This window comes from Vulpes vulpes, chromosome 1 (assembly GCF_048418805.1).
Source record: "Vulpes vulpes isolate BD-2025 chromosome 1, VulVul3, whole genome shotgun sequence".
NCBI lineage: Eukaryota > Metazoa > Chordata > Mammalia > Carnivora > Canidae > Vulpes > Vulpes vulpes.
This window is the reverse complement of record NC_132780.1, coordinates 55,389,577-55,408,381: the sequence shown is the minus strand read 5'-3', so window position 1 is coordinate 55,408,381 and position 18,805 is coordinate 55,389,577. Positions and strand designations below refer to the sequence as shown.

The following is an 18,805-nucleotide window of genomic DNA, read 5'->3' as shown; positions in this document are numbered from 1 at the left end:
CAGGGAGAATAGGGGAAGGGTTAGTACAAATCGAAGCAGTACAAGTGGTAAAATTGTGGAAATATTTTTACACTTTCATTCTATTAGATTCAGTTTTTAGTATTCCAGCCTATCAGGATATATTCCCATGAATTTTATATATCCCTTTCCTTTTAGAAGTACATGTGTCTTAAGCCTTTGGATAGACATCCGGAAGTGTCATTATTGTGGACTTTGATCTTAAAACATACACTTTGTATATTAAAGTCCTGATTATAAGAGCTGAACACATCTCCAAAAAAAGAATACTTTCCTTTGTCCATTTCTCACTCCTTTCCATCCCCCTCCAAAACTATTTGCCTGATTCAGTTAGGAGGAAGGCAACATTAATAATTGGGAATCTTGGCAGCTATCTCTACAGCCTCACCATTCTGTGAAATTTGGTCATTGTGTCCAGTATTACAGGTCCCTGCTTGTGGCCGAAGGGCAGGAGGACAGTATCTCTCTTCTCTTGGCTTCTTTACACGTGTGGCCTTCTTCTTGATAGTGAAGAACTGATTTCAATTGCAGTTCAAGAATTTTAACTTAGTTTTTATGAGAAGAGAATTATTCCATAGTTGGACATTAATAAACACACACACACACACACACACACAAACAAGTGAAAATTAGAAAATTTATTTTGAACCTTCTAAAAATCTTCCACAGATGAGTGAAGTTGATGAACATCTTTCAATAGCAAGAGAGCTGGAAAGCAAAGTACCTAAAAGGATTTGTATTAAGTTTGGGGTGTTTATGTATGATGTCCACGAGAAAGACCCCGAGGGTTTCCAACCAAACTAAGACATGCATTCTCTTGATTTTCCAATCAAAGAACTGGGCTTACTAAAAGTAACAAATAAAAACCACTAATTATTCACAGTTGTTTGAAAAATAGAAAACTGGCCTGTGAGTTTCAGGAGTTTGCCAACATTGCTGAATCAGGAGAGGATTCTCTATGGAATTCAATAATTAAATGTGAGGACATAAGCTTTGAAAAATTCTCGTTATAGGCACAAGCCAGCAAGAGAAGTAAAGGTGAAACTATCTCAGAAAATTTTTGAAGTTGTAAATAACAAACTATAGCATCGCATCAAGTCACTAAACACTCTTTAGGGTTTTGGAAATCAGGATTCATTTCTGCCTAAAAAGAAAAAAAGGTAAGAGGATGTAAACTGTCAGAATATAAACATTTTGAGAAAGATCTCTTACTGTAGGCTTTTTTTTTTTCTGTTGAAAGATGTTTCATGATTTGTTTTCTTTAGAAATTCTTTGGTACCAGACCAATGAATAACTTTTATATCTAATAAAATTATGAGATGGAAGATTAGCCAACAGTGTTTTGTACAGATATGACCTATGATCAAAGCCCAAAGCTTGCCATTAAATTCCTGTGTAACTAACAAGATAGCTCCCCTCTCTCTTCATTTTGCTAGAGGCAAAATAATATTGTCCCTGCATACTTAATACATAGTGATACATAAATGAGATGATTTTCCCATAATCCTGACAAGCATTGGTCTAAAGGGTTATCTGGTATACAGTACATAAAATACTACAGCATATTGTCAGATCTTTGGTGATATTTCCCTCATGAACTCTGGTTGTTAGGATGCAGGGGAGAAAGTTCTAGAAAATCCCTGTGACTCAGGGTCCCTTTGGCTGTTAAGCCTCAAACACTTATTTACAGACAAACTGAAAATGTGAAGTCAAACTCGTTTTCACAGCCCCAAGGAAATACGATAAGAAAGTGGGGTATTTTAAATCACTCTCAGATATAATTATTTTTTAAAGTTATTTTTAGCAGGCATGATGACAATTCTGGCAAAACGGCAAAACAAATTCTGAAAAACTGAAAATATTTGGTGAGCTTTTATCCTATTTCCAACTGGTTTTTACTCAGGAACTGAAATATAAAATTACTGTTCAATTGCTTCATGGTTGGAAGGGGAAACAAGAACCACAAGAAGTATGCACATTAAATAAATATGTCCTAAGTAACAAAAAAATATATATATACAAATTTGGGCACAAAGGAACAGACCATGTGAATTCCATATCGTAGTTTTTTTTCCGTTAAGTATAATCTGTTAAAACTTTCAAGGTTGGTTTTTCCCCTCCTCTGCAGTGGCCAGTTTCTACTGAGGTCTGTTGAGGAATTGTTTTCAGCTTGAAGGTGAAGCTTACTTTTCCATTGCAACATTTATGTTCACTGCCCAGCTGGCTTCAGTCACATCTCATTATTTTTGATGTTTTTTGCTTTTGGAGATTTCTATAAGTAAAGAAAAAACAGAGGAGTTCATCAGAAATGTGTATTGGAAATAGCAGGAAAGAAAACCATGTGCTTTCAAACACCGTTTAATAGTACACTCGCATGCATGTATGTTTTTTGAAAAATAATTGGGGGCAAAACAAGAGGAGGCAAACACACACACAAAAACAAAACAAAACAAAAAAAACAAGGAAGAAATATAAATTCTTTAGGAATAAGACAGGTATTTCTTCTTCTTTTTTTATATATATTTTTTTTACTGGAGTTTGATTTGCCAACATATAGCGTAGCCGCCAGTGCTCATCCCGTCCAGTGCCCCCCTCAGGGCCATCACCCAGTCACCCCATCTCCCGACCCACCTCCCCTTCCACCACCCCTTGTTCGTTTCTCAGAGTTAAGTCTCTCATGTTCAAGACAGGTATTTAAGAAATAACTGTCTTAAATCTGTAAAGTCTTTCTCAATTTACAAAATGTTTTTCTTTGCATTTTAGTATCTCTTTCTAAAATCTCTAGAACACAGGCAGTGAAAGGTAAACAACTGAATTCGCAGTGAAGAGACTTGCCCAGCAATCACACAGCGAGTAAGAGACTGAAGCTTGATTGTGCCCTCAAAGTGTCTGATCACAGACCCAACACCTCGGCTGTGAGCGATGCCTGCAAAAAGGAGCCCAAACCTGCTGGTGTAAAGACTGCAGAGGAGGAAAAGAATATCTATAAATTAAACCAAAGGAAAAGCAACAGGTTTCGAGCCTAAGCAGAATGACCTACAGCTTCTAATGAGCATGTGCGGATTTGACCTGAACATAGAATAGCCTCATGTCAAAGCCTCAAGTAAAGCGAGCTGCACTGCAAGTAGGACTTCTGTGTTCAAGCAGGACACCTCATTCCTTTCCATTTGGCTTTGTGGAAGCATGGTGGGTGGGGGGGTTGCTGAAAAATTCCTGACAGCATGCACTATAATGGTCAAGAGGTGCAGAAAAGCCATCCTCTCTTGTTCCCCATACGTGGTCTCTGAATGGCTACCACGTGGCCTGAAGAGGAACACTTGGAGGCTCTTGACATTGAGTTCTCACTAGCCTATGACTTCCTTCCTTCATTCCTTTCCTCCTTTCCTCCTTCCTTCCTTCCTTCCTTCTTCCTTCCTTCCTTCCTTCCTTCTTCCTTCCTTCCTTCCTTCCTTCCTTCCTTCCTTCCTTCCTTCTTCCTTCTTTTTCCCCCTTCTTTTCTTCCTTCCTTTTTTCCTCCTTCCCTTTCTCTCTTCTTCCTTTTGTTTTTTCTTCTATCCCTCTCACTCCCCCCCTTTCTCCTCTTTTTCCTCTCCCACGCAGCCTCCCCTCCCTCCTTTCCTTCCTTCTCTGCTACATACTAGCTCTGTATCCTTAAGGAAGTTACCTAACCTTTATGCACCCCATTTCCTCATCTTTAAAAAGAAGAGAAGAGAAGGGGTAATACTTCCTATTTTACAGGCTCATGATGAGGATTACGTGAGCCAATAGATATAAAGAGTTTTACATTTAACACTAAAGAGCTTTACTGTCTTACCAACTGTTAGCTATTTTTATTATATGTGTGAGATACAAAGACAAAAGAGAGTGTTGTGACCTCTGAGGAGCTTGCAGACTAACTGGGAAGGAAGACAAGAGATGTCGAAGCAGAAAGACGTGGGGTTTCCCCACACATTGCATTAATTTCCCTGGAAGTCTCAATTTTCATTCCTGTATCAACATCTCTTAGAGCTAAGTGGGGCTGGGGGTTGGAGATGCGGGGTGGGGTGGGGTGGGGTGGGCTAGTCAGTGGCCTAATGAGAGAAAGCCTGGATTCCGTGCTTTTCTTGATTTCATCCTCTCTCATTATCCGTTTAGCCCCAACTGCTGCCTTTATATTTTTAGGTCTTCCTCACATCACAAACAACAAAAAGATCACCCACTGTCGAATATACATTATAGATGAAAGAACACAGGCTTTTTAGGCAGTACGCCCAGATTTAATTCCCACTTCTATCACCTACCATCTTTGTGACTTTATCTGTAGAAAGGGCTAACAACATTATTTCTCCCTCACAGGATCGTTTTCCGTGGGGGGAGAAAGGGGTGAGGGCAAATGACATCGAGATATTGTAGTAGAGAAAAAGGGACTCTGAAGAACTGGGTCTGATTCTTGATTCTAAGACTTCCAGACCGTATGTCTGGAGGAACATCTCAGTTCCACTTCTCTATCATGAAATGAGTTGTGATAGTAATAACTGAATCACAGAGTTGAGGAAATATCAAACGAAATAATGGCCCTGCAAGTGCTTTGTACAATGGAAACTGCTACAGAAATATTACCTGTTACTGTCATCTCATGTTCACATAAAACTATTATAAGCCTGTAGTCTGAAAGTTCAATCTGTCATCTTGACAGTTATTAGTCTCACTCTCCCTTGTCAATAAACTGATTTAAGGTAGGACATAGTTAAGCAGGAAAATGGGAGGTGACGGCATTAGAATAATCAGATTATCTCAGTATAAAATAATAGGATTTAAATAATCATATTTTTGGAAGGGACCTTAGAAGTTGCCCTTCCTTGCCTGATCTGGCCCAATTTTCCAGCGGGTATAAGAAGACCCCAAATAACACCTGTGTTCTTGTGGCCAGTTGGAGTTGACAGAGCGGATTTCACATTGAATAGGAATTGAGTTCTTTGTGGTGTTACCTTTAAGAATCTCAAAATGTGTAGGAACTGATTTTTCTGACAATAATTTAGATTTTAAAATTGAAAATGCTTTAAAAGCTTCAACTCTTTTGGCATTCATCAACCATTCCTTTTGGAAATGTCACAAACTTAATATGGAGGTGATGTTTCTTACATTGAACTGAATATTCACTGATTGCTTCTGAATTCACATTTACTCAAACGATCAAATTAACTGAGGGGCATAGCATCTCACACACCCCTTGGAGACCTAGTCAAACACTCCATCCGCAGGAGAACAGATAAACAATGCAGTTTGGTTTTGTTTTTCTCTCTAAAAAGTATCTTTTCGTGGTTAAAATCGACATCCTTGTAAAAATAGCTTACTATTCAATCCACAAAATAAAGCTTTACATACGTAAAATAGGATGAGTTTTTTGAATGAGAAGATAAAGGTGAGAGGAAAACTTCCATTTCCTCTTACTTTATAGGAATCCAGTTCAAGTCTATCTAAAATTGCTTTACATTCCCTTCTAATACTGATGCTTCCTAAAGAGTGAATTTGAACCACCACTAGTCACACCCCACTCACTTTCCCTTTCCTGAACTTGGGGATCCAGTCTCTTCAAACTCCCCAACCAGTTGATGAACAGTAGAACCTGCAGTGAGCATATCCACTTCTGGCAGGGAACAGCTCGATTGTGAAATGCAGTTTCCTGGAATCTCTTCTGTACATTTTCAACTGGATTTTCACTCATGTACCCACTCTCACATCTGTACCCATCCTCTCCTCTACTTCCCTTAAGGCCTTTTGTAATTAAGTCATTGGAGAGATTGCAATAGCTGCTTTATTCTTCCTCTCATCACATTGCACCCCTTTCCAGAGGCGGGTCTTATATTCCTACTCCTGGCAACTGTTTCTACACACAAGAAATGCTTGATAGTTGTCATGTATTATCTGTCAAGTACAAACTGGGAGTCTGGTGCTCATTTCTTTGGTAAAGAAATATTTATCAAGAACCTACCACCAGCCAGGCACTCTTTTAGAATCCAATGATAGAGCAACCTGATAGAAATCCCTGCCTCCATGGTGCCTTCAGGTGGGAAAGGTGACCCCTAATCAAAGTTAAGAAGCCAAGTGTACAGCATGTTGAAAGACATAAGGGAGACAGGTAGCCCCAAACAGGAAGGTTACAATTTTAAATGAAGTCTCAACAGAAGGTATCACTAAGAAGGTGGTGGCTAAGGAAAGACCTACAGAAGACGAAGCTGGAAGTCACGTCACTCTCCAGGGGAAGATACACCACTTGGAGAACACAGTCTGTGTAGGTGTTGAGGATAGAGCGCGTCGGGAGTGTAGGAAAAACAGCTGGAAGCCAACGTAGCTGGGTGGTGAGAAAGGATAAGGAGTAGAGAGATCATTGGAGGGTTTGGAGGAAAGGAGTTACATGAGCTAAGGTTTTCACACATTCTCCTTGGCTGTTGTGTTGAGAATGAACGGTATGAAGCAAGGGCAGAAGCAGACTGACCGGACAGGAAACCAGTGCAAGAATCCAAACAAGAAACAATGATGACTTGGATTAGGTTGACAACAGTAAACATGGTTAAAAAAAAAAAAAAAAAAAAGGCATGTTCTAGATATTGCTTGAGGATAAAACCAACAAGATTTGCTGATAGAGCGGGTGTGACAGTGTGATGAGTGGGAAGAGAAAGTTGTTCATAGTTCCTGCAAACTGCCTCATAGTCTTGCAAAAAAACATGTCAAAGTTGATTCCTAGTTTCCATCTGAGAGCTACCAAATCAGACTGTTTAGAGCAGAGGTTAGAAGACTTTTATTCTAAAGAGCTCGATGATAAGAGCCCTATTTGAAAGAGCCCTATTTTAAGCTTTGCATATAGTCTCTGTCAAAACCACTCCACTCTGCTTAGACAATATGAGAGCCGTCATAGGTAACATTAAATAAATGAGTGTGGCTTTTGTTGCAAGTCAACTTTATAGGACCTTGAAGTTTGAATTTCATGTAATTTTCATGTGTCAGAAAAGATTGTTTTCTTTATCTTTTTCAAATTTTAAAAAATGAAAAAAAATATTCTCAGCTCGTGGACATGAAAAACAGGCAATGGGGACAGACTCTCTTGTTGCCAGTTTGCCCATTTTGCTCTAGAGAGCAGATTCCAAGAAAATGTATTTTTAACACACTCATGAAGTGACTTTTTTTATATACAAGAAGTTAGAGAATCACTGCAATGAGTTTTGAAAGTTATTGTCATCTGTTCCTTTTTCCTTTGCTTTGTTCATTGGTCAGAATAAAGACAGGTTTCTTTAAAAAAAATGAGAACCAGAATTGGTTTGGAATAACGGATACAAGCAAGATTCTCACCTGCCAACCAGAACAAAGATTAGGAGAAAGGAGAAAGGAAGCTTAAAATGATAAGATTGAAGGTTATTTATGAGGGTAAATAGGGAATTAGGGAGAGACTCCAAAGCTTATTATTTCGAAGTAAACTTGAGTTTAAAATTGCATTTACCATTAAAAGGGATCAATCCATGATCTGTGCACGATTCCGTAACAGTCAGAGGCGGAGGTTACCGTACAGATGCAGTTCTCTGTTCTACACAAGTTAACATACTGTCCTCGGTCAGGAGAACAGTATTATTTTGTCCTATGAAAGAAAACCACCCACCGTTTGCTTCGACGTGGATGGAACTGGAGGGTATGATGCTGAGTGAAATAAGTCAATCGGAGAAGGACAAACATCATATGGTCTCATTCATTTGGGGAATATAAAAAATAGTGAAAGGGAATAAAGGGGAAAGGAGAGAAAATGAGTGGGAAATATCAGAGAGGGAGACAGAACATGAGAGACTCCTGGCTCTGGGAAACGAACAAGGGGTGGTGGAAGGGGAGGTGGGGGGGATGGGGGTGACTGGGTGACGGGCACTGAGGGGGGCACTTGACGGGATGAGCACTGGGGCACCAATAAAAAAAAATTGATAAATAAAAAAATAAAAAAAATTGAGCACCAATAAAAAAAAAGCTCAAAAAAAGGAGAAAGAAGAAAGAAAGAAAGAAAGAAAGAAAAGAAAGAAGAAGAAAGAAAGAAAGAAAGAAAGAAAGAAAGAAAGAAAGAAAGCCATCTATTGTAAGCTGCACACCACGCACGCAGCTCACCTCTGCTTGTAAGCAACCCTGTGGTTTAGGTCTGAGTTATTATATGAGTTTGCACCATAACATATCTTTTTTAATTTGATCATCTGATGCTTTGATTGCTCTCTCTCTCTGTTGTCTCACACTCAAATCATAAAAAACATGGGGGAAACAAGAAAAAATTAATTTACTTGAACAGATCTCTTAATCATAATCATAGTACAAAAATCGTGATCATTCTAGGCTTAAAAATTTGACTTTGATTTTTCACTTAGTATTTCTCAACTTCATCGCTACTTACTGGCACTTTATTATCTTCTTTGTCTTTTATATATTTTTAAAAGATTTTATTTATTTATTTATTCATGAGAGATGCAGAAAGAGAGAGGGGCAGAGACACAGGCAGAGGGAGAAGCAGGCTCCCTGCAGGGAGCGCAATGAGTGACTTGATCCTGGGACTCCGGGGTCACGCCCTGAGCCAAAGGCAGGTGCTCAACGCCTGAACCACCCAGGCATCCCTCTTCTTTGTCTTAAGGTTTGATTCATCCAAATTTTATTTCTGAGACTGAATCAAATAGAAATTGATAGTTTTTATTTCAGAGAAAATATTTTTTGAAAATAGAACCCAAATGCAGTGTCAAGTTCTAGTAGATAGAACTAAAACTACTAGCAAACAGCCTTTGAGTTATCTAAAGAATTTATTGGGGAGGGACAACTGGGGGCGCAGTGGTTGAGCATCTGCCCGCCGCTCAGGTCGTGACCCCGGCGGGGGGGGGGGGGGGGGGTCCCGGGATCGAGCCCCGCATCAGGCTCCCTGCAGGGAGCCCGCTTCTCCTGCTGCCTGTGTCTCTGCCTCTCTCTGTGTGTCTCTCATGAATAAATAAATAAAACCTTAAAAAAAAGAAATTTGGTGAAAAAATGATAAGTTTTCAAGTGTTAGTGAACATTAAGAAAACTATATGAGTGGAGGGAGCAGGAAAAAGAAATGGAGAGGAAGCTAGGACTTCAAACAGGCTACCTCAATAATCCATCTTGGTTTAACACTCCTGACTCCTAACTGCTGGAAAACATATTTCTTCAAATTTCTAACAGATTCCTCAGTAAGCCCACATGAGAAGCCGTTAATATGATGCCACTGCCATCAATACGGTGCTGAACAAAAGCTGTTGATTGACTCTGTAATAATAACGTTTTTAGTGTCTGCTCTGTGCCAGTCTCATTACACAATTTCATGTGAGGCAGGTATTTTAATTCTCATTTTACAGATAAAGAAACAAAATCACAGGAAAATGTGACACTCTTTGAAATAAGAGTTCAGGCCTGGGTCTGCCTGGGTGCAAAGCCTGCCTGCTTCCCTCTGCGCCTCCCCGTCCTGCAGGAGGCTTCCCCGGGCCTTGGTGTCCCAGTCCAGCCACAGGCCGAGGGGAGAAGGAGTGAGGAGACAAGAGAAGAAACAGGTTGCTTTGCCTGGAGAACTGCTTTTCCTTTTCAACATGGTATATGATTTTGCTTTTATAATTAACATTCTGCTGATGAGATCTCCCATTGGCGAAGGCTGACGAGTCAGATTTTCCGTGAAGAGCAAGCACTGCAGGAAATAAATTAATCTCCAGGGAAGAAGAGGGGCAAGGCTGTCAGCCCTCACACAACTGCCTGATATTTCGAAACTGTTGAAAGAATGAAAGGACTGTGGGTTCTCCTTCCAGCATGTTCTTAAACATTTAAACCTTCCGAGAAGAGGGAAATAGGTTGCTATAAAATGAAGAGCGATCTTAGAACATTTCACTTTAGGCTGTCAGTACTTCCAAACTGAGATAGTATTCCCTGGAAATGGGAAAGAACTTCTGTCAGAGTCGTTGTTTTGTTTGTTTTAATGAAAAACCTCCCTGGTGTTAAATGGGAGGATGAATGATAGTCCAGATTTTCTGATGACCAGGTTGGAATGACCCAGTATTTTATATACAACCTGTTCTCCAGGCTTCGGAGTAAAAGTCATTGTTGTGCCTGGAATTACACACAACTTACAAGAATGCTGAATTATTGGAGTGTTCCTTTATTAAAACTGAGGAACAGGAACATGTTCTATGATACGTGAAGGACGTGTCTCTTGATGGCGTGCATCCTGTCATTCGCCAGTCAAGGTCTTTAAGACAGAGCACCAATGTTGTCTAATTCTCTAAGTAGTTCTGATAGAGAACCTCCCCATGTTCTATTTCTCATAATAATAATATAAGGAAAATCTGAAGTTTAGATTAAATATTAAGCTTAAAAGAAAACTCGGTATAAAAATTCCTTGGGACATCTGAGTGGCTCAGTCAGTTAAGCATCCGACTCATGACTTTGGCTCAGGTCGTGATCTCAGGGTCATGGGATGGAGCCCCAAGTGGGGCTCTGCTCTGAGCACTGAATGTGCCTGAGATTACCTTCCTCTTCCTCTCCCTCGGCCCCTCTCCCTGCTCACACTCTTTCAAATAAATAAATAAAATCTTAAAAATTTCTTGATTTCCCTATAGATCCGTTCTTCATTTGTAGCTCCTACTTTGACCTCGGTGATGAGTTTTTCCATGGAGCTTGTTTTCTCTCCCTTGTTGAATTTAGTGCAATATGTAGGTTCCTACGTGTGGTGAATCACTTCTATGTGAATCTTGCTTAAAGATGATCAGCAGTTTCATTGCTTGATGTTATCAGAAGAGGCCAGACTCTCATGCTTTCAGAACTGACAGGGCACAAAGATTACTTGGTAGACTTCCTATTTTGGTGAGGAAAGCATAACTCAGGAAAATGAAGTGGCCTGTGAAGGGCGAGACCTCTCAGTGTGGTGAGCTGGGTCTAGACCTTAGGGTACCTGCTTTTTGTTTTCTGGCCTTGGGCTCTTCTCACTACTCGACAGGTTGAATTTATGGAGGAAGAGTCATGGTATGAATTTAATCTAAAGATGGAGGAAGACTTAGAAGGACATAGCTGAAACGTCCAAAGAAAGGAAATCCCATTAGATAACTTTCTTCAGGAGGCTATAAAATTTGCTTGGTAGACAACAGTCATGTAGGGCAAAACCAAATAGGCATATTTACAAGATTGTCCTTTCTGGCTGAGAAGAGACACATGATGAGGAAACCCCAGTTTAGCCAGTCAGGCCACCAGAAGCAATCTCTGCAATTAATGAGTGCCCTACGCAATAGCCAGAGCCTCTTCAAAACTGACCGGCCATCTCCGGATCCAAATGGCTTTGCTCTCAGTTGAAGGAAGCCACCTCACCCCCGGTTCTGCCTCCTCAGGAGCCACAGTACCCAATGCCTGACCCATGCAGGTGCTACAAAGGCCTGGCCCCTGGCCCCTGGCCCCTGGCCCCCAGCACAGGACAGCTCTCAAGAGCCACACCAGCTCCAGGGCTTCCGGTGGCATCAGCTAAGGTCTCTGTTGTGACTGTATTATGATTCAACTTTCCCCTCTGCCTAGACCTGCTTTTGTTCCTCAGCTTTCTGTGCTGTTCCTGAGGTCACTTCCCAGTAAATGTTCCACATGGAAGTCCACCCAGGGAACTAGACATGAAACAACTGAAAACAAACATTTGCACTTAACACGTGTTGTCTACTAAAAATGGAGCTTAAACTGAATAAACAGTGAAGGCCTGTGCTCTTCCTTGAGCTGCCGCAGCTGAGGTAAGATGGCGAAGGTGTCCATCTAGGGGAGGCCAGGGCTTCCAGGCCTCTGCAAAATTGCACTATTTCTTGGACTCAGAGGAGTCAGTGACTCGTCTCCAAAGAAGGTTTCCAATTGACTTCCATGACCATGGCATTTTCAGGGGCCATGAAGTTCCCAGGAAGATACAGTTTTCAAAGGGAAAACAAGTGGAAGCAAGTAGAAACCCAGAAACTGTAGGAGCACAGCAGGTGGTCATGGTCAGCACTTTGCAGAAGGTGCTGTCTGGAAGCAAAGTTTTTCTTGGCAATCAACCCCTGGAGATGCAGAAGTTAGTTAAAATGGCTATGGTTCAATTGGAGTTTATTATGTCCTGTACCAACTTTAACCTATTTCATCTAATGCAGTCCTCAAAATAGCCTATGGTCTGGCACTATGATCGAGCCAATCTCAGAAAGAAAGAGACGGAGACATCAGCAAATGGCTCGTGAAGCGGGTGGGAGTCACGATTTAAACCCAGTGGTTGGAGTTCAGACTCCAAAGGTTAACCACTTAATCAACCTGCTTTCAGGGGACTGTTCTTTTAGTAATTTATGGACAAAACAATGTACAGACCTAATAACAAAGCTCCTAAAATAAGACGTGGGCTTTGCCAAGCTGCCAAGCGACCAGAGCGAGATCGAGGACCCGCAGAAGAAGGTCGAGCAGGAGACTGGGTGAAGTATTTTCATTAGCTGCTCAGAGAAGAGGAGTCGGGCCTGAAGCCCCGACCCAGGGGTACAGGTTACGGCTCCTGCCGCAGAAGAGCAAACTCTCATCACATGGGGTGCATTCAGCCGTTCACGGCGAATCTTCTAGTTATTTACGTTCAATTCCAAAATAAAGAATTCCCTTGGTGTGATTATTAGACACATGTTTGAATTGGTTCTACTTCATCTAACCGGAAGAATAAGATCTGGGTGCCCAGAAGGAGCAAACCTGGAGAAGCAGCACCCCAGTCTTTTTTTTAATTGGAGTTCAATTTGCCAACATATAGCATATCATCCCACCAAGTGCCCCCCTTCAGTGCCTGTCACCCAGTCACCCCACCCCCCACCCACCTCCCCTTCCACCATCCCTTGTTCATTTTCCAGAGTTAGGAGTCTCAGACTGGATAAAAAAGATGCAGTGGAGCACCCTGTCTTAATAAGATTTTTGTTTTTGTTTTCGTCTGTGACTTACTACACAGACTCTAAAACTACCATTCTTACCCAAAGAGAATGTAGGAAATGACTGACTTATGTCTAAGCACTCACAGACAGGAAAGTTCAGAAAATTGCCCCTCCTGAGTTCCATGGGTGCCATGGGCTATTCAGAGGTGAGCTAGCTACGCTACATGGTAAATGTTAACTAGAGATCCAATGAGTTTTTTTTTTTTTTCAAATAAAGAGGCATCTATTGCACAAGATAAAAATGAAGTCTGAAGAATTATATTCTTGTGACACCTAACTTTTGCATTTTTACGTATGGAATTGTTACACCCTCTAATTCATAGGGAAGACAGATTCTGTGATTGATTGTAATTACAAATGGGAAGCTAATGAAGATATTTCCCAGACGAGCATACTAAACAATTTCTCAATAAATGCATGTTGAAATTCACCTGAACTCTTCCTTAATAAATTTAGGAGTCTTACTTGCTTAAGGCCACTACTTCTAGGGGCGCCTGAGTGGCTCAGTCACTTAAGCATCTGCCTTTGGCTCAGGTCATGATCCCAGAGTCCTGGGATCCAGCCCCAGCCTGGAGCCCCGCTTCCTCGCTCGTCAGGGAGCCTGCTTCTCCATCTCCTTTGGCTGCATGCCCTGCTTGTGTTCTTTTTTTCTCTCTTGTTCTTTCAAATAATAAATAAATAAATAAATAAATAAATAAATAAATAAATAAATAAAATCTTAAAAAAAAAACACTACTGTAATTCCAAGTCTCCTTTTTCTTAAGCTATCACTTACAGGCAACACATCCAAGCAGGTGCTGCCCTGGTCGGTAATATACTCTGCACTATTCATTCAGGATACGGAGCTGGGGATGTCCCGTACCATCCCAGGAAGATGCACACGCAGGAGTAGATCAGATAAGGTGGTTGTTGTTGTTTTTCCTGTGATCGAAACAAAAACTTTGATCTCAGGAATTTTGTTATCTGATAGTTTTTCGGATCCCATAATCTTAAGGAGGAAAAAAAAGTTTTCCATGAATTAATAATGGCTTGAAATTCAACTCGCTGTAGCAATATTTAGTGCAGTAGTTGTTTCTTTATAGTCACGCTTGATTAGTATTTGAAATTTGCAGGAATTGCAATATGCATGGTTTTCAAAGCCCTTTGCAGAATTTCATTTTTATCACTCAGCAAGAGTCAATGAAAAGGCAATAGGAAAAGCTCTATGGGATATTTTTATAGGAGTGTCAAAAGCCAGTAAGCTAACTACATGAAAGAACCCAGATTGTACAGACAGAGTTTGAGCAGAAACACTTCAGAGGCTTTATATCTAGTATTTTGACTTTTACATGCCCTTGGAGGAAAAAAAAAAGAGTGCTAGCTACAAAACCAAATAAGGAGGGGAAAGGAACAAACCATATGCTTAAGAATAATTACAGTTTCCATTTTCCTACAAATGAAATGTAAAGTTTCAAAGATAAAGTGTAATAGAAATTGTGCTGCTTTGGTGTGTCTAAAATATTGCCAAGAAAGAAAATTCTCATTTCCCTTGCTAACTCATCCCAGATTTCTACAATATGGAAGTTAGTCTATCAACCTCTCCACAAGCCCATTTGTTCTTGTTTTGCTTTTAGTAGAGATGAAAAATATCAGATCATCATCTCTAGAAACAAAACTCTCATAATTCAAAGGTACATCAGGTTACTTATCTGATACATCTTTAAATTAAAGACATCTCAGTTACTGTAACCTCTTCTCAAGACATTAATCCTTCTTGTTAATTCTAGCAAAAATGTAAAAAATATTATTCTCTTGATAATACAAGCAATAGTAAATACTTCCTGGCCATGAAAACCATAAATGAAGAGAAAACTCTAATAAGAAGGAAAAGTGAATGGACCTATCATTATTGTGTTTATCATTTCACTGTAGTTAAGACACTACATTTATTTTTTTTTTTAAGATTTATTTTTATTTATTTGAGAGAAGGAGAGAGAGAGAGAGTAGCAGAGCAGGGAGGTGGTGGAGAAGGAGAAATAATCCTGAAGCAGACTCCCCACTGAGTGTGGAGCCCCACACAGGGCTCGATCCTAGCACCCCAATATCATGACCTGATCCAAAATCAAGAGTCAGCTGCTTAACTGACTGAGCCATTCAGGAGCCCCCAGAACTACATTCCAATGAGATTTGCAGCTGAGGCAATCACTTTGACGGAGCCTTATGTTCCAAGCAAAGCGGAAGTAAGAATCTGTAAATTAGGCCTGTGGCACGTAGGCAGTTAAAACCAGTATTATGTGGCTTCACCGACCTGTGGGTACATTGGTGGCTGCTAGTTGAGTTGCCCCACTCTTGCTTCTCTCTTTCTCCAGATTGGGCAAATCACTTTGACAACCACCTGGTGCTTTTGAATCCAGGCCAGCTTGATTTGAGTGCAGTTTCTTGGATATGTCTACATGGAGACTCTGAAATGATACAGGACAGGCCAGAGTGAATGATTTCACGAGTAAATTATCAGTCAAAAACAAATGCTTCCCAAAGATTGGACAAGGATAAACATTTATCATATGGCAACTTATGGTTTGTGTATCTGAATCAGAATATTCTCTATGTCAAGGGGAGTTACAGATTACATTTTCATCAATACATTTTGGTAATCTAGGGGTGGGATTTTTGAGAAATTCACCCAAGTGACTAGAATAAGTCATCTCAGTCTCAGAAAATCCGCTTCAAATTCCGTTTGTGCATATCATTTTATTCTTGTGAAACATATTTTTCATTTAAAACATTTTCACTCAGATTTATTATTACAGTTGAATGATCCAGCATTTCATTATATATCACATAATTACATATCATATAATGAAGAGCAGGTTTCATTTCTGCATTCTCTGTAGCTTTTATATGAAACAAATCATAACATCTACTTGAAATTAACCTACATTTTTATCAGCATTATGCAAACTTGACAAAGCTCTTCTAGTCAATTTAAGAATAATAATTCATCCTAACAATGAATTATTAAGGCACAACATCAATGGACCCTAAAACACGTCTCCCATATAAGAGATGTCATAGTATTTGATGTTAGGCTAACATTGTATGCTTCAAAAGAATCATCAGATAGGAGCAAAAACTAAAGACCTAAATAAAAAGTTGAACTTTCAGCACTTTGCTTCTATTCAAATTCAGACTAGCTTTTTTGTTGTTGTTGTTGTTGTTGTTGTTTTTAGTTTAATATGGATGCATAAAATTCAAAGGTTCATAGAGTCAAAGTTACCCAGTCAACCATTTTGGTTCACTAAAGGATAGGATGATTAACAGTTTTCCTTAAGTTCCTCCTACAGACTGTGTATAGCATTAAATTTATTAAAAGCTTCACTGAAAGCTTGAATCAAAGGCTTTTAAAGCTTATAAAGGGCCAGTAAGGAAATTGTGGTCTATGATAATTAAATAATTGGCCCAAATAAACACAATGAATGGTGCCGAGCCTCAGGGATATGTCTCCTGACTCTTAGCCCAGTGCTCTTCACGCCACTCTACAATCCATTTGTTCATTTATCCATTCAATGTGGTGCAATGGTTGACCTGATGGCTCCCATTCTTCATCTCTCTCTGTGTCTATGTCCTTCCCATGTAATCTTGCCATGCCCTCCTACTTTGACTTTTGACTCATCCATGTGACTTCTTTGGGATCAACAGGATATTGGCATATGCGACACAGAGACTTGAAAGATAATTGTACAACTGACTTTGGTCATTTCTGTCCTTTCACTACACCACATAGACATGCCTAGACCAACCTCCTGGAGGTTGAGCAGGACAGAGAGTAAAGTCAGGTTACCCTAGTCATCAGGGCTGAGATAACCAAGAGTCAATAGAAACCCAGACATCTGGGTGAACCCAGACTACATCAGTTGAAACTAAGTCAAGTCAGCTGAGCCTCACAGCCTTCATGAACTAGGTAAATGTGTTTTTAGCTATATGCATTAAGTTTTTCTGGTGAGTATGCAGCATTGTGTGACTAGATAAATGATATCTCCAACAGCCATTTATCTATAGAATCCCAGATACTGGGTATGTGTGAGAATGCAAATCTAAATATAACATAGTCTCAGATTTCAAATTGTTCAAACGTAATTTCTTTTTTTTTTGTAATTTTTTTTATTGGAGTTCAATTTGCCAACATATAGCATAACACACAGTGCTCATCCCGCCAAGTCCATCACCCAGTCACCCCAACCACTGCCTACCTCCCTTTCCAAACATAATTTCTTAAATTGTTTAAGTGTAGAATTAATATAGAGTGTGGTAAGTCATTTGTAGATAATTCTCAAATTCCTTCTTTAATATCAAAAGATGGGATCCAGGTGATAGATACTACAGAGGGCAACTGAAAAGATCAGAGTTAGAATGTTAATATTAAACAAAACAAACCACGACTCCTGTTTACATGTGACTCATCCACAGCCCACAAAAATGTAAGTCCATCACTCAGTATGAATTTTTAAATTTATTATCAGGCCTGACACATAGTTTGTCTTAACACATATCTTTGAAAAAAAAAAAGCAGATTCAACCAGCATTTAAGTACTTCCCTGATTTTGATATTAGATGCCTTTGGAAAATGTATTATTATTTCAAATTATTAGATGACTACTAAATCATAGTTTTTCAGGACTGAGCAATAAACTGGATTAAAGAAGAAATGTAGCTTCTTGCTTTTTCATATCAAATTCAATTGATAATATTAAAACATTGAGGGGAAATATAAGGTCATGAAAATTATGTGTAGGATAATATATCCCAGATTTCAAAGAAGAAACACAGAATTTGAACAAAGCTCTTAAACCTGAAATCTATAACGTGAAAGGCTGAGCAGATCTAGGCTGATGGTTTGATCATAATGGGTCAAGTAACATCCCCGGTGCATCTTGGCAAACCCCTGGAAGATTGGGCATTTTATAAACACATTAGGGTTTCACTAAGAACCACATTTTGCTAGAGGCACTCCCCACACTGGGCTCTCTTCTATCTAGTTAAGCCATGCCAAGTTTTCCAACCTCTCCTTCACTTTACTTTTTATAGCCAGGCTCCTATTCCCTAGTCCTTCACATTAGGACTAGGGAACAGGAAGGTAGATGTTTCTTAAGCTACTGACCCTGCCATAGTCTCTCAATCTTGTTTACTTATCATCAGTCCCTCCCTCCAGCACCCTGGCTCTCCAAGCCATTGACAGGTATTGACCTTCCCTACAGTACTCCATTCTTCAGTGCTCAACTGCCATCCATTAAGCATCAATCCCTTCCTCTTCCTCTCTCTCTTCCTTGGCTCTCAGAGTCCTCCACCTTGCTGAGAACTCTGCTCCATAGTGTGCATTTTTCACTACATATTCAGCTTCCTCTTAGAACATTGTCTCTACCTCCCTACCTTGACTAAAATGCCATTCTCTATTGAGGATAGCACTTCTCCTGCAAACAGAGATGGCTGCTTAGTCTCCCACACCCTAGATACCCTCAGGTTGGTGCTATTCTGGCCCATAGTACTGTCTGTTTCATCTTTACCTCCTTGCTAATCCCTGCGGCTTTGATATCCCTGCCCGCTAGCTATGCTCCATCTCCTCTCTTGTTGGAATCACCCACCTATTAATCTCTAGTCACAATCCATCTTTCACAAAAAGACTGGGTTATTATTTGCCCTGCCAGCCCCGTTGCCTGGTTGGTGTTCACATCTTCACAGACATTCTTTTCAGCACCTTGACTGGATCTCATTATAAATGAACTTTTCATTTCTCTACCTTAGACTTTCATTCCAAGAATCACACCTGAAACCTGTCATGACAACCTTTTCCACCTCCAAAATCACCA

At 40.0% G+C, this 18,805-nt stretch overlaps 1 protein-coding gene across 1 annotated transcript in view; it reads right to left on the bottom strand.

Annotated features, from left to right (window-relative positions):
• Positions 1–641: 641 nt before the first annotated feature.
• THEMIS (thymocyte selection associated) overlaps positions 642–18,805 on the bottom strand; it is a 174,523-nt gene continuing 156,359 nt past the window's right edge. The window contains exons 5-6 of the mRNA XM_026013424.2: positions 15,250–15,403; positions 642–2,290 (exon numbers count right to left, since the gene is read on the bottom strand). Of these exons, the coding sequence (XP_025869209.2) occupies positions 2,259–2,290; positions 15,250–15,403 (186 nt within the window). The 3' untranslated portion in view covers positions 642–2,258. The remainder of the gene's footprint in view (positions 2,291–15,249; positions 15,404–18,805) is intronic.